General features: G+C 43.3%; 1 protein-coding gene across 2 annotated transcripts in view; it reads right to left on the bottom strand.

The window, feature by feature from the left end:
• Positions 1-13,468, bottom strand: part of TMEM184C (transmembrane protein 184C) — a 265,505-nt gene that overhangs the window by 241,618 nt on the left and 10,419 nt on the right. Inside the window, exon 1 of one of the 2 annotated variants that reach the window (XM_085641630.1) lies at positions 11,913-12,191. The exons of the other annotated variant lie outside the window; for it this stretch is intronic. Within the exon in view, the coding sequence (XP_085497756.1) occupies positions 11,913-12,029 (117 nt within the window). The 5' untranslated portion in view covers positions 12,030-12,191. Of the gene's footprint in view, positions 1-11,912; positions 12,192-13,468 lie in introns of those variants that run through there. 2 annotated transcript variants of the gene reach the window in all.

Genomic DNA, 13,468 nt, shown 5'->3' with positions numbered 1-13,468 from the left:
GCACCTAGCGACCTTACTAGTAAACTAGGCAACCTCCACCTCAACCTCACAGACGGAGACATTAACTCCGCCTACGCGGCCTTTCAAAATTGGATCAACTTAGGACTAGACTCCCTAATACCAGCAAAACGGACTAAAACCCGTAACACTCCATCTAACCCATGGTACAATGAAAATCTTCTAACCATGCGGAAAGACTGCAAAAGAGCTGAACGCCAGTGGAGGAAAAAATATAAGGACACCGACAAAGCTGCTTACCTGCGAAAATTGAAATCGTACCACAAGGCGGTTCGCACCACCCGTGCTTCCTTCTACGCGGAAGCAATCAGCTCCCGCGGGAATCCCTCAAAAACTATTTTTGAATTTGTTCATAAACTTAAAGATAGTTCTAATCCTGTCCCTGGTATTACCTCTGCACAACAATGCGAGGAACTTGCCACCTTCTTTACGGAAAAGGTAAAGAAAATCTACACTTCCTTTCCTCAGAATCTCCCGGATACCTCCAAACCACGTGAGCCTTTGCCAGACAGTCCCAGTGTGTCTCTCATCCCCAGCTTAACACACGACGAACTTGCCAAACTGTGCACTAAAGTCAAATCTGTCTCGCCCACAGACGCCATGAGACCCGCCAAATTCCTAGAATCTCTCGAGTTCTTCCTTCCTCCTCTGACTACCCTACTTAACCTATCATTCTCCTCAGCGGTGGTTCCCACATGTTGGAAGCAGGCCTGGGTCTCTCCAATCATAAAAAAAACCACCCTAGACCCATCAAAACCAGAAAATTTCAGACCAATTTCATTGCTTCCATGGGCCTCAAAATTGGCAGAAGCCCATGTGAACAAGGTGCTAGCCAACTACATGACGCAACACCAAATTCTAGACCCATCACAGAACGGCTTCAGGCCAGGATTCAGCACCGAATCCGCCCTGCTGACCACCATCGAACACCTACGGAACATCCTGGACGCCGGTCAAAGTGCTGCGCTGATTTTACTCGACCTTAGCGCAGCCTTTGATACGGTCTCCCACTCTATCCTACTAAAACGTCTCGAAGCCATAGGTATCAAAGACCTTGCTCTAGAGTGGTTTCGTTCATTCCTGACAAACAGATCTTTCCGGGTCTCTGCCCCCCCGTTCATATCCCAGCCTTACCCCATAGAGCAAGGCGTTCCTCAGGGATCGGCGCTCAGCCCGTCCCTATTCAATCTTTATGTCCAGCCTCTCGCTGATATAGCAAAAGAATGGGACCTGACGCTAGTGTCGTACGCCGACGACACCCAGCTCGTCATTTCTCTGACTGAAGGCCCCTCGATCTCAGCGGCGAGATTCAAGAACGGGTTAGAGGCAGTTGCACGCTGGATGTCACACAACTGCCTCCAGCTGAACGCTGGCAAAACAGAGGTGTTGCTTCTGGGTAAAAATCCTGACTATTGGACTGATCACTGGTGGCCGTCTGCACTGGGCCCTATCCCCCCCCCCCTCAAAACCGTGGTAAAAAGCCTTGGTGTCTGGGTGGACGCATCTCTTAATTTCCAGACCCACACCAAGAAACTGGCTGCCACCTGTGTGGGCCTGTTGAGGAGCCTTCATCCGATCCTTGGCTTTTTTGACCACCATACGCGCCAAATGATAGTCCAATCTACCATCCTGGCTCGACTGGACTACGCCAATATCCTTTTTCTTGGCCTTAATAAAGCTGAGATGGCGCGGCTACAACGTATACAAAACTCTGCTGCCAGGGCAGTTGTAGGCCTCCCTCGTAGGTGCTCTGCAAGAAACACCATCCAGAAACTACACTGGCTGCGCATGGAAGCCCGAGTTCAGTTTAAAGCCCTCACTACTGTTTTTAAAATTCTCAAGACTGACTGTCCTGGCCTCCTGCGTCCACTCCTAGAGCCCTATACCCCTCAGCGGGCCCTACGCTCCTCGGGTCAAAACTTGGTGGTTACCCCACGTATAAGGCTAAGCAGAATGGGTGGTCGCTCTTTCAGAGTCTTGGGGGCAAGACTCTGGAACTCCCTGCCACCTCACATTTGCTCCATGACTAACCTGCTGGCCTTCCGCAAAGCGATCAAAACATTTCTATTCTCCCCATCCTAATCTCTTACAGCCCGTCCTTTCCTTCTCCCCCCTCAGGTTATCGTTATAGTTCAGCGCCGGGACGCCTCGTTGCTGGGGCAGCTGTTCGCGCTAAATAAAACGTTATAACATAAATAAAACGTTATAACATAATGGTGCCCTTTCAAAAACTACTCTCTCTCTCCCGTTCTCTCGCTCTCTCTGTGTCTCTGCCCACCCCGAACCCCCCACATATACACCTCCTCGGTTCTCGGGCTCCTCAGTCAGATATAGCCTAATCTGTAGAACAACTAAAACAACAAGTTACCCAAGAGGACTGCCTTTTCACCGCTGCTGCAGAAGTCAGCGAGCAGCTTCTTTTGCGGTTCTCAGAAACACACTGAGGGGAGCCACCCCGAGGAAAGGGAGAGTCAGGGAACAGGCAGTTGACGCAGGCAGCTTAGGCAGAGCAAAAGGCATGCACGGTCCCGAAATCCGCGCTTTCCGTTCTTCGCAAACGATCGCTTGTCTTTATGGGGCCATGTGTTTGAAACACATGGCCCCATAAAGATAAGATTTCACAGCAGAAGGAAGGCAAACGAGCCTGTCCAAATGGGACGGCTCGAAAAGCCAAGCAAAAACGTCATCAACAACTCTGTTCCAATGGCTGGCCACCGTTTAGCATAAACGGTGACGCCAGCCAATGGAACAGAGGGGCAGGGCTTAAAGCCCCTTACAGAAAATACCTGTTAACACCAAATCTCGCCAGCGAGACTGCGCATGTCTGCGCAGTCTTACGCCAGGCGAGACCTAAAAATGTGGTTGGTAGCCAATGCTTGACATTTCAAGTACTCCAGAAGAAAGGGGATGACTTCAGTAAGTATAAGTGCAGAAGAGGAGGGGGGGGGGGTATAGGATTTCAGTTTTAGAGCTTGGGTGACTGTAGTGCCATCCAGTGTCAAATGGCTGTGAGGCAGTCGGAGAAGTGTGCAGGAAGTAAAAGTTCTAAAGAAGAAGATCTAGATGCCTTCTGAATAGAGGTGATTTAAGACAATGAAGAGAAACATGACACCAATAGAGGTGGTGTATAGTGAGTAAAGAAGGAGGGTCAAGGACTGCATGTTGTGGGACGTCCACTGGGAGTAGATTAGGAGCTGACGTCCAAGTCTTAAACCACTGTGTAAGATTAGCTGGAGTGGTAACTGTGTGAGGAGTGTAAACAACAAGGTTGAAATAAGAGGACATGTTGACAAGTATGAGAGGGGAAGAGAGTCAGTTGCGATATGCAGAGGTGACAAAGGCTAGATATAGGTACAAATGCTGTTTCCATACAGTACAGCATTTGGACACTTGATTGGAAAGGGGTGATGAGGATGTCGGACGAAAAGTGAGCAGAGGAAACTGAAGCCCAGATGAAAATTGAGAAACTGGGAAATAGTTGCTCAGGAGATGACGGATATGTAGCTTTTTCAATAGAGGCAGAACCACTTCAGATTTGAAACAGATCAGGTATATGCCTAAAGTAAGAGAGCAGTTGAAATGAAAGGCCGGTTGGCACAAAAGAGTATTGTATGTTAGGGGTAGAGGTTTGATGGTCTAAGGACTGAAAGGTTGGGATGGTACACAGGTTAGTTTAATTGTTCTGCTAACTGAAATTAACTCAGTTGGTGATGTGTTTAAGTGAGAGAAAGTAGATCATCAACAATACAGCAGATATGATAGTGAGCAGGGACAGTAAAAATGTGGAAACACGGGACCTTTTAAGGCCAAAGCGTGCATGTGTTGGCTGGGGTGGTGCTAAACCTATGTGAGGTCAAGTAATTAGCCTGCCCCAAGATGACCACTATGTGGGTTTCATTGATGACTTAAGCCCAGTCTCAGATAGTGTCTCTCTCCTGATCGGGCCACAGAACTCAACAGAGGGTTGTCCATGCTGGTGCCTGTAAGATCACCTAGTTCACGATGATCCAGGTATAGGGACCAGGTTTCTCACACACCATATATGGTGGACAGCAGGGATAGTGAAAATGTGCACATGCAGGGCCTTTTAAAACCAGCACAGCTCTGCTGACAGTAGTGCGTAAAGCCAGTGAGGTTGAGCAACCAGCCTGCACAATATGGCAGCTCTTGCAGGCTTTGTTGATGATCAGAATCAGGTAAACTTTCTAGAACAGTGATACTCAAAGTACGGCCCAAGGGCTGCATGCGGCCCTCCTGACCTTTATATATGGGCTCTTGGTCAACAGCAGCACTGAGCTGTAGTTTTCTCGACTCAGAACCAACATTAAAATGATGTTAAATGAACAGGCACACAATTGAAATTAAAGAAAGGAAGTAACTAGGGTGTCCTGCACCACTTATCTTAAAGAACAAATTCTTTTTTAAAGACATATTGCACCAACAGTGTAACAATACAATTAGTCTTTTCAAAATTCAAAAAGTGCAGTCCATTAACATGCAGAAACAGTTTGCCTTAGTACGTCATATTACGTCAGTCCACTGTGAAATATATTTTTTTTTAAAGCAATAGTTTTCAAACATGAACTTAGAAACATTCATTCTTACTGGCTCGCAGACAAGAATGCTAAGAGTGAACTAAGAAGCAAGCCAGTTGTTTTGTGCCCTTTTGGGTGGCATGGGTTCCTATTATACATGAACAACATAGCAGTTTACTAAATGAAACACATGAGAAGGTTTTGCACAGTGCATATCCTTAAGTCATGCATTTCGATGTCCTCCCATAAGTGATAATGAAAAAAAAAGAGAGAAAGGGAAATAAAACAATTGCTTAGGGTCACACAATTTTGTTATGTAGGAAAGCCGGGATTAAGGTCGGTTTTCTGGTTTTACATTGAGAAATTCAGCCACTAGATGTATATATTTTGGCTCACCTACATCTACCTTACAGACAATCCCACCCCAACCACCGCACTGCTGGCATCATCGTTGCTCTCAGTCACGTAACAGACCAAACTATTTGGCCCCTGGGAAAATGCTTATGAGTGCCCAAGTTCTAGAAAGATTTCATATTTTTTATTTTTGATCAGTAACATCTCTAAAAATTGCAATCATAAAAGCAATAAATGTGATCTGAAATATTCAAGGCCCGGACGGTATTTTTATGAAAGTAGTAAAAACAATCATCACTACAGAATTATTGATTAAAAAGGCATATACTTAATAAATCAATTCCAAATAGTTAATATAAACTCCTATTATTATAAACAACATATACTAGAAGGGCAGCAAAAAACCCAAAGTGATATAAAACAACAATGAGACAGTGCAAAGCAAAAATACTTCCATCAGAGATATATTGAGGGTAGCTGATAGGCAATATTTTAAAGTTTTAAAGCATGGGTAGTGAAAAAAATTTTTGAAACAGATTGTACATGCCAAATGGTGTGCGAGTTACTTGGTGGAGCAATCCATTACATACTATGATAGACAAAAGGAAGGCAAAAAATAGAAAGAGAACTTTGCTTGAAATCACGTTCCTTATTTGCAGTGGAAGTACAAATTTACATTGTTTTACACCAAAACTGACCTCACTCCTATAAAGATTTCTTATTTAGGGCCATGCAGACGGTGTATGTGAACGGTGTACTCTGCAAGTCAGATTTAATGACTATATTCTACTAATGTATCTCCTAAAAAATAACCATGCACAAATCGTCGTCCTTTTCTATAAACGTAGAGCTAAGAGGAGGCAGCATATGTGTGTGAACTGCACGACATAGGACTGGAAACCCAGGGCTTATACCCCCAGCTTCCACACATGGCCAAAAAGTATAGTTCTGGGCAAAAAACTCAAACTTACTGTAATACAAATAAACCTCAAGCATGTATTGGCAATATACAAAAAATAACAACTTTCAAATGCGGGCCAGCCTCCTTGGGAGGAGTGATATCAGGGGTGGGTGGGTGGGGGGGGGGCTAAGACGTAACCAAAAGAAGAATTTCTTATACGCAGGGGAAGCACAGACAAATATCATGCTAAAATATTACTGTGGTTTTAGTGAAAGAAATCAGAGCTGCTGTCTTGTCATACATATCACGGCTGGAAGTAGGTGTCAAAAGAGAGGCTGCCAAAAACCCTCAAAGCCCCCCCATTTATTTCTGATAAAGGAACACACTGTGGACACTTTTAATGAGACCAGATTGCCACTAATTGGAAGCGGTCAGTCATCTCTTTGAAAACATTTTTTAAATGGCTAACTGCACATAACTGCAATGTCTGAATGGTTTAATGTCAAAATTTCCCCGATTACCTTACGTATTTTCTCTCTTTGCTTACAATACTTTTTCAAATTCACATATGGGATTTATTGTGAGAATGAAAACTGAATATGTTAAATATGCTCTTCTGCCCAGCCATCCCAATTGAAGTGTTTGGCCTGCGTATTATGTTTTACCCTCCCCAAAAAACATCAGTAATTTGCTTGCAGTATATGGCTTTTTTTTTTTTTTTAACAGTGAGAGAGTGGGGTTTGTGCTACAATAAAATTGTTAAAGACCACTGCTTAACAAGCACGTAGTGTATTAGATTGCAATGTCATCCCAGCGATATTATTGCAAATTTATACACAGCATACCAAAATTGTTACCAGTCAAATGGCTCATGCATGACAAGGCAGTACAGACTTTTTTCTTATTTCTGCATTGACGTTTATAAACTTCAAAGGTTAATACATGTAATAATGTTCTTTTTTAGGTCGAAGCCCTCCGAACAAAACAGATAACAAGCATTGGCATAGCCAGTAGGTCTCGCCTTTGGGACCTTATAAGTGTTTAGCCATGCAACAGTTAATGTTGTTGCAGTAAGGATATTGTGCTGCATAACTAAATACTTATAAGGTCGCAAAGGCGAGAGCTATTGGCTATGCCAATGCTTGTTTCCCCTTTGCTATGAGCGGTGCCCTCAGCAAAATTTTCTCAAGACAGTAGATAACCGTGGTAATGCTTGCTGGTTGGTGCCATCGTTCTTTGCCAAATGTTTTCCTACAGATGCCTCATTTGATCTGCCCACAAGGATCATTACACACCAGACAGGGACTGCAATACCAGAAAGAAACGAGAGCAAACATGCTTGTTATCTGGGGCTCCAATTACCAGCCCCAAATCCTTCTGTTGGGAATACTGCCACAGTAGAGATTAGCAGGGACTGAACAAAGTAACCCCCCCCCCCCACTGCTCGGTCACCCTGCCCTCCCTGCTTCATTCAACAAGTAAATTGCCTAATATTCATTAGACTAGACTCGGGAAGTTAAACGTGTTAATGGGGACAGTTTCAGCCGCTTGCTGTCCCATGGGAAAAATGCGGCTGGTGGGAGATGACTTCAAGGGAGGGGACGTGTTCTGTGGAATGAGCCCGTCCTGCTGGGAAAGGCTGCTGTATGAAAGTCGCGTCCTGCTGGGAAAGCATATAATCCAGCCCAGAGAGAGCCGGGAAGGCTCTAAATCACAAAGCAGAGTTAGGCTGATAAGAGGACTTTGTTGCCGTAATGACAGTACTCGGGTTTAACTCCTGCACCTTTTATAGCAAGACTGCCTGGGAATAGTGTCTCGTTTTTCAGAACTTCACTCGCTCATCTGTCCTCAGAAATTCAATTTATTTTGAAGCCTTGCATTTATTGGATGAAGATGCACATTATATTCTTGGTCTATCAATTTGACAGTAAACGCAAAAATAACATGTTTAAGGCACATCAAAACAGTATTGTTACCAAATTCGCAATGGCAAGACCTTACTACAGAAGCTAACAAGCGCAAAGAGAAAGTGAAAGGAAAGAGACGAGAGAGAGGAACAGGCAGAAGAAAGAGACAGATGCACAAGAGGAGTGAAAATAAAGCTAACAGGGAGGGAGGGGGGGGAGGGAGTGGGCGAAGGGAGGGGGTAGGGGAGGGGATTCATGCGCTGTAAGGCTTAATGAGCCATTACAAAAAGCCAGATGGCCTGTGCACGTTCACACAAGCTTGAGGCCAGCAAAAGTCTCTCGTAGCACTTTGGAAACCCCCTTGCTAAAAGTCGAGCAAGCAGCGCATGCGCTGCTCTAGGCTCAACCTAAAACCTTTGTGGGGACATCCTGGATGCTGACTAATCTTGGCATTTTGTTTTGTCATTCACTTTTGTTTACTTTCTATTCACTGGCTTTATTTGTTTAATCCTATCTGACTTGTGTTTGTCTATCCAATTGAGCATAGCCTCTTTACCACCTCTCTGCTTTTTGGACACAATTTTATTTTTTGTAAAGCACTCCTTGAGAGTGCATGTGTTTTCCACCAGGTGTCTGTGTGTGCTTCTCTCCCCCGCCAATATTCACTTTCCTCGATCTCCAGTGTGCTTTTGTTACTCCATTGGCATTTAGATATCAGTAAAATGTCTCTATTTAGTGCACAGCTACCTCCCTGATGCCCATTCTAGAGAGATTTCCTGCCAGAACTGAGACACCAACAGAAATTGTAATCATGTGAATCATTAAAATTAAAGTGGATGTATTTCCACTCTCACGCTTAAAAGACTGAGATAATATTTAACTAAAGAAGACGTTAACTGATTTATAATACATGGCAGAGGCTTATTTTATAGTGCATAAAAACAATATATTTCTTGTGTTAAATTAATTGAGAGGGCGTTTGCACAATCTTAAATGGATTTATCATTCACATTTAAGTAAGAGGAGCATTATGGGACTTAAAGGCAGTTTTTGTTTGACTACAATAACACACGTATTGGTTAAAGCAGGACACAGGTTTTGTTCATTTGCCAATCACATAATGGTATTGGAGGCACGTGGGGGAATGCTTTATAAGGACGGGCTTAGTGGGAGGTGGAAAGGCAACCGTTTCAGGAAATGAAGAAAGGCACGAAAACATCATATCACCAGTAACGGTTTCATGAGGTACTTATGCTTAATCTTGTTAATGAGGCAACATTAAAGGGCGAGCTTTTGTAAAAGATTTTTGAGAAAGGGAGGTGGGATGATGGTGATTTATGGGTAAACAGGTTAACAAGTATAGATTAACAAGACGAGTTACGTTCTGATTATAACATAAGAACATGTTTGCCCCCTGCACATCACGGGCTCACTTTTACTGTTAGCACAGGTTTTGAGAAGGTTTTGTTTGCATTAGAATAACGGAAACAGATTGTTTGGGGAAATAATTTTAAGGGATTGTTGCATTGATTGCTGAGTAATTTGAAATAATTTCGTTTTCACATGCGTACACGAGGGGACGACTGGGTGTGACTGGAGTATGAAATTATTGAAGAGGGCGAAGGGGTGAAATTAACACCGATAGCCACTGAATGTATTTGATCTTATTTATTATGTTTATGATGGGTTGGTTAAGCGTTTTTTCCAATTTATTCACAGCAACCCCTGACGAAGAACTGTTTGATTCGAAATGCATTGGGTTTTTAAAGAGACTGTTACGGAATTGATTGACCACACATGCCAATGTAAAAGCTCGGATGGGCAACAGAAGGCATTTGAGTATGAGAATAAAAGTAATTTGGTTCAACATACATGTTTCCAGAGTGGTTCATTCAAGCAGCAAAAATAATGGATTACAATGAAGATACAATGAGTGGTATATCATGGATGAATCTGGTCAACTTGGAATATGAGGTTTACTCTACAGGATCGTTTTCCTCACTTTTGCAGTGCAGCAGCTGGGTGTACAATATTTACACCTTTGTTTATTATCTTTGTTACTTCAGTGGCATTTAGATATCAGTAAAATGTCTCTATTCAGTGCACAGCTATCTCCCTGATGCCCATTCTAGGGAGATTTCCTGCCAGAACTGAGACACCAACAGAAATTGTAATCATGTGAATTATTAAATTGGATGTATTTCCACCCTCACGCTTAAAAGACGGAGATAATATTTAGTTAAAGAAGACGTTAACTTATTTATAATACATGGCAGAGGCTTATTTTACAGTGCATAAAAACAATATATTTCTTGTGTTATTAAGTTTGTAGGCTGTTATAAATTACACTCACATTTGTAAACCCTGCCTGTCCCTGGCTCCTGCAGCAAGATGTGGTTGATATAAAAAAAAAAACACATAAAAACAAAGTGATGAAAAGCCTCTGGTCTGTCTTTGAACCCATGACCCACCCCACTCACGGTTTTTGGGGTACATTTGACCCCTAACTGGTCGTGCTTTGTTTCATTATCCGTGTTTACATCACAGGAGCAGATTGCCCGGACTCCTATTAACGTATTTATTGTGGCAAATCAGTTGGTTTCAAAAGACTCCTCATCTCCTAATTAAACACAATATAAACATACTCCTAAAAGCATCACTGGAATGCTTTAAAGGGCATTGGGATAGACCATGTGTGGTGGGACAATAACAGCCCTGCTCTGGCAGCTCACCCCTTCAAACAGAGCTTAAACTGTACTTTAAATTGTCCCTCAGAAAACCATCTAATACACTTATTTATAATAATACATATTATTAATTTCCTTCCATGGCAGCATAAGCTCCCTGATGTTCGTAATACACACAGCTGTATTTATTTATTGTGTTATTGATCTTACCGCTGAAATAATGGTTTTCTATCTGTAATAGAATGTCAGCAGTAAATCTGGTAACGGAGAATTCCATAATCTACTTTTATTAAATAGAAAATCCCACCCATTAGCGATTTCTGCTCTCGGCCAAGCACAAAGAATCTGAAAGCTGTCCCAGTGCATGATTTCTTAACTATCTGAGCTTTGTTGATTCTGTGTTTGATAAACACGTACACATATGTTTGTTCCGCTCTTTTTAAAGAAAACCGTAATAAGAGTGCCTCAAAAGAGTCTAATTAGTTAAGCTGATGTGAAAACACCAAACTACTTCTAAAATAAACACATTCAAGAGATAGCTACTTCGTTTGAGACATGCCATGACAAATTCTCTCTCTCCTGCTGTATTTGGGAGCTTAATAGGGCCTACCAGTCAGAAGTGAACCACCTTTAGGTGCGTTTTAGCATCAAGTACATATCGTTCTGGTTGCCCTATGTGCCTAATGGCATGTGCACTTCTACTACTGAGGGGTGTTTGGTAAAGCAGTCTTGCATGGCGTTGAAGGCGCGAAGTCAGAGCAGGGTCAGCAATGAAAGATGTCACAGATAGAAATACCACAGAGAAGGGGAGTAATCCATGAGAGATCTCAGGATAGGCTATCCAAACAATTGTAGACCCTCTTCCCTTTATTTATTATGGAACTTCGTAAAGCGTTACGTGTCATTTTGTGTTATCGGTGCACTGTCTTATGTTGCCAAGGCCGCAGGTGAGGACAGTAGTGATGGTATAATTTTCAGAGTGGGTGTGCTGTCATCAACGTTACAGCACCCAAGTCATAGTGGTTGTGAAAAATCCAAACGTCACACAAATATCAAGGTAGCAAATGAGCCACACCCATTACGCAGGATAATGATATGGGTGCTGTATGCAACCGGTGGTGCACCGTGGAGCACTCTCTACCAAATATATTAATGAAGCATGGAGTAGGCCACTGTCATTGACAGACAGCACATTTTCCCCTGAAATAGCCACCAACTGTGCACAGACATGCAGTTCTACTGGTAAAGCGACAGTGTGGAAATTGGTTTTTATTATTTCCACATAACCAGGGGTGTAACACAAGCCCCTACAGCACCTGATGCACAGGGGACCCACACCCTTCAGGGGCCTCAAGATAACGGTTTCCGTGAGCGCATCAGGTCCTAGTTCACGGGTCTACAATACAAGATATCTACCTTTTATTGAGTAGTAAGTGCAGGGTAGAACAGGTAACCTGTGCTCGGGAAAATCTGTGGGGCCGTGTGCCACTCCGGGAACTATCGCTCTTACCTTCATCTTGTTCATCTCCCAGACACACAACGGGATGGCAACAAGCAGACCCAGCACATAAAGAACCACCACAAGCGGCCGGATCCAGCGCCGCCAGTTTCTGCAAGTGCACGCCATGATCGATGGCGGCGCGGGAGACCCGAGCGGGTCGGTGAGTGGTAAAAAGTAACGCCTTCTGGGGTTGTGATTCTCGTGTGAAAATACTGGCAAAATACAACACCAACAGCAGCGCTCTGTTTCCTCTACCACTCAAGCACAACCAGCAATAAAACAACTGCTATCGGCTTCCGGCTTCAACGGCATACCTATTGGTCTGCTGAATAAACGTCACTCAGCCCGGAAGAAACCTACCCACAGTGATTGGTTGGAAATTAAGTCCCCGCCTATTACGTCTTTTACTCCGCCTTTTCTGGTGATACCCAGGTATGATTTGTTTTCAGTAAATGTCGTAATTTGTTGATGTAGTCTAGAGGACTGTCATGTGACTGACTAAAGATGTGTTTTTTCCTGAGATTTCACGTAAGTAATTAATGGAGTGCGGGCAAGGAAGTGCGAATTTTAGGAGGTGGTGATCAGGGACGCAACTTAACCCGAATTTCGGAGGAGGGGAACAGGGCAACCACTGGAGGTGGGGCGAATACTTCAAACGATGAGGCGTAGCTATTCTTTGGGCCAATACAACAAAATAGAGTGATACATCGTGTATAGGAAACATATGGTGAAATCGTAGACAAGTGTAACAAACATACTTTAGTTGGTTTGACAATGTTTTCAGGCTACCGACAGAGATCCTTACAAAGGAGAATGAGTAACTTAACAACCAAAAAATAGCTTCTACAGATTTCAATTCAAAGCACATTAGAACCAGTTTTTGCAAAGTTATTTCAAGTTGAGGACCCTTATTGACAATTCTCAGAAAAATTCCTTCTGTGAAATGCCGACTTTGGTGCAGGAAACCAGGGTTCGAGCCTCGAGGTCACGTTCACATCCTGTGATTCTGGGCAAATCACTTTATCTCCCCTTGCCTGAATATGTAATGTGAATACGGTGCTCATGTAAAGCGTTCCAATACCTTCTAGTCGAGTTCGCGCTATATAAATATGCAAAAAAACAAAACAAACTCTGGTGTCGGTGGTACGGTCCCACCGCTAGCCCCTTCCCTGCCAGGCCTTTCCCCCTCCTGTGCCAAGCCTTTTTTTGGCTATTTGGGGTAGTGCGTGATGAGGCCCCTGTAACTTTTTGACCACATAAGATATCCACGCCAAATTTGCGTCCTTTTCTTCCAACATCATGGGGATTCTAAAGGTACTCAGGGTTTGTGGATGTCCCTGGAGGAGTCACAGAAATGCGCCAAAATACAGCAATTTTTTTTTTTTTCGGAAAAATTGGAAAAACGGACTGCAAATGAAAGCATCTGGGTTTTTCCCTGAAAATGTTATCAAAAAAGGGTTTGTGGGGTTGACATCACCATTTTCCCAGCTTTTAGGGGATACCAGACTTTTGTTAGAAACCCAACATTTTTTACACAGTTTTGGCATTTTTCTGGGACATAGCCT

Source organism: Triturus cristatus, chromosome 2_2 (assembly GCF_964204655.1).
Source record: "Triturus cristatus chromosome 2_2, aTriCri1.1, whole genome shotgun sequence".
NCBI classification, from domain to species: Eukaryota; Metazoa; Chordata; class Amphibia; order Caudata; family Salamandridae; genus Triturus; species Triturus cristatus.
This window is presented reverse-complemented; position numbering and strand designations above follow the sequence as displayed.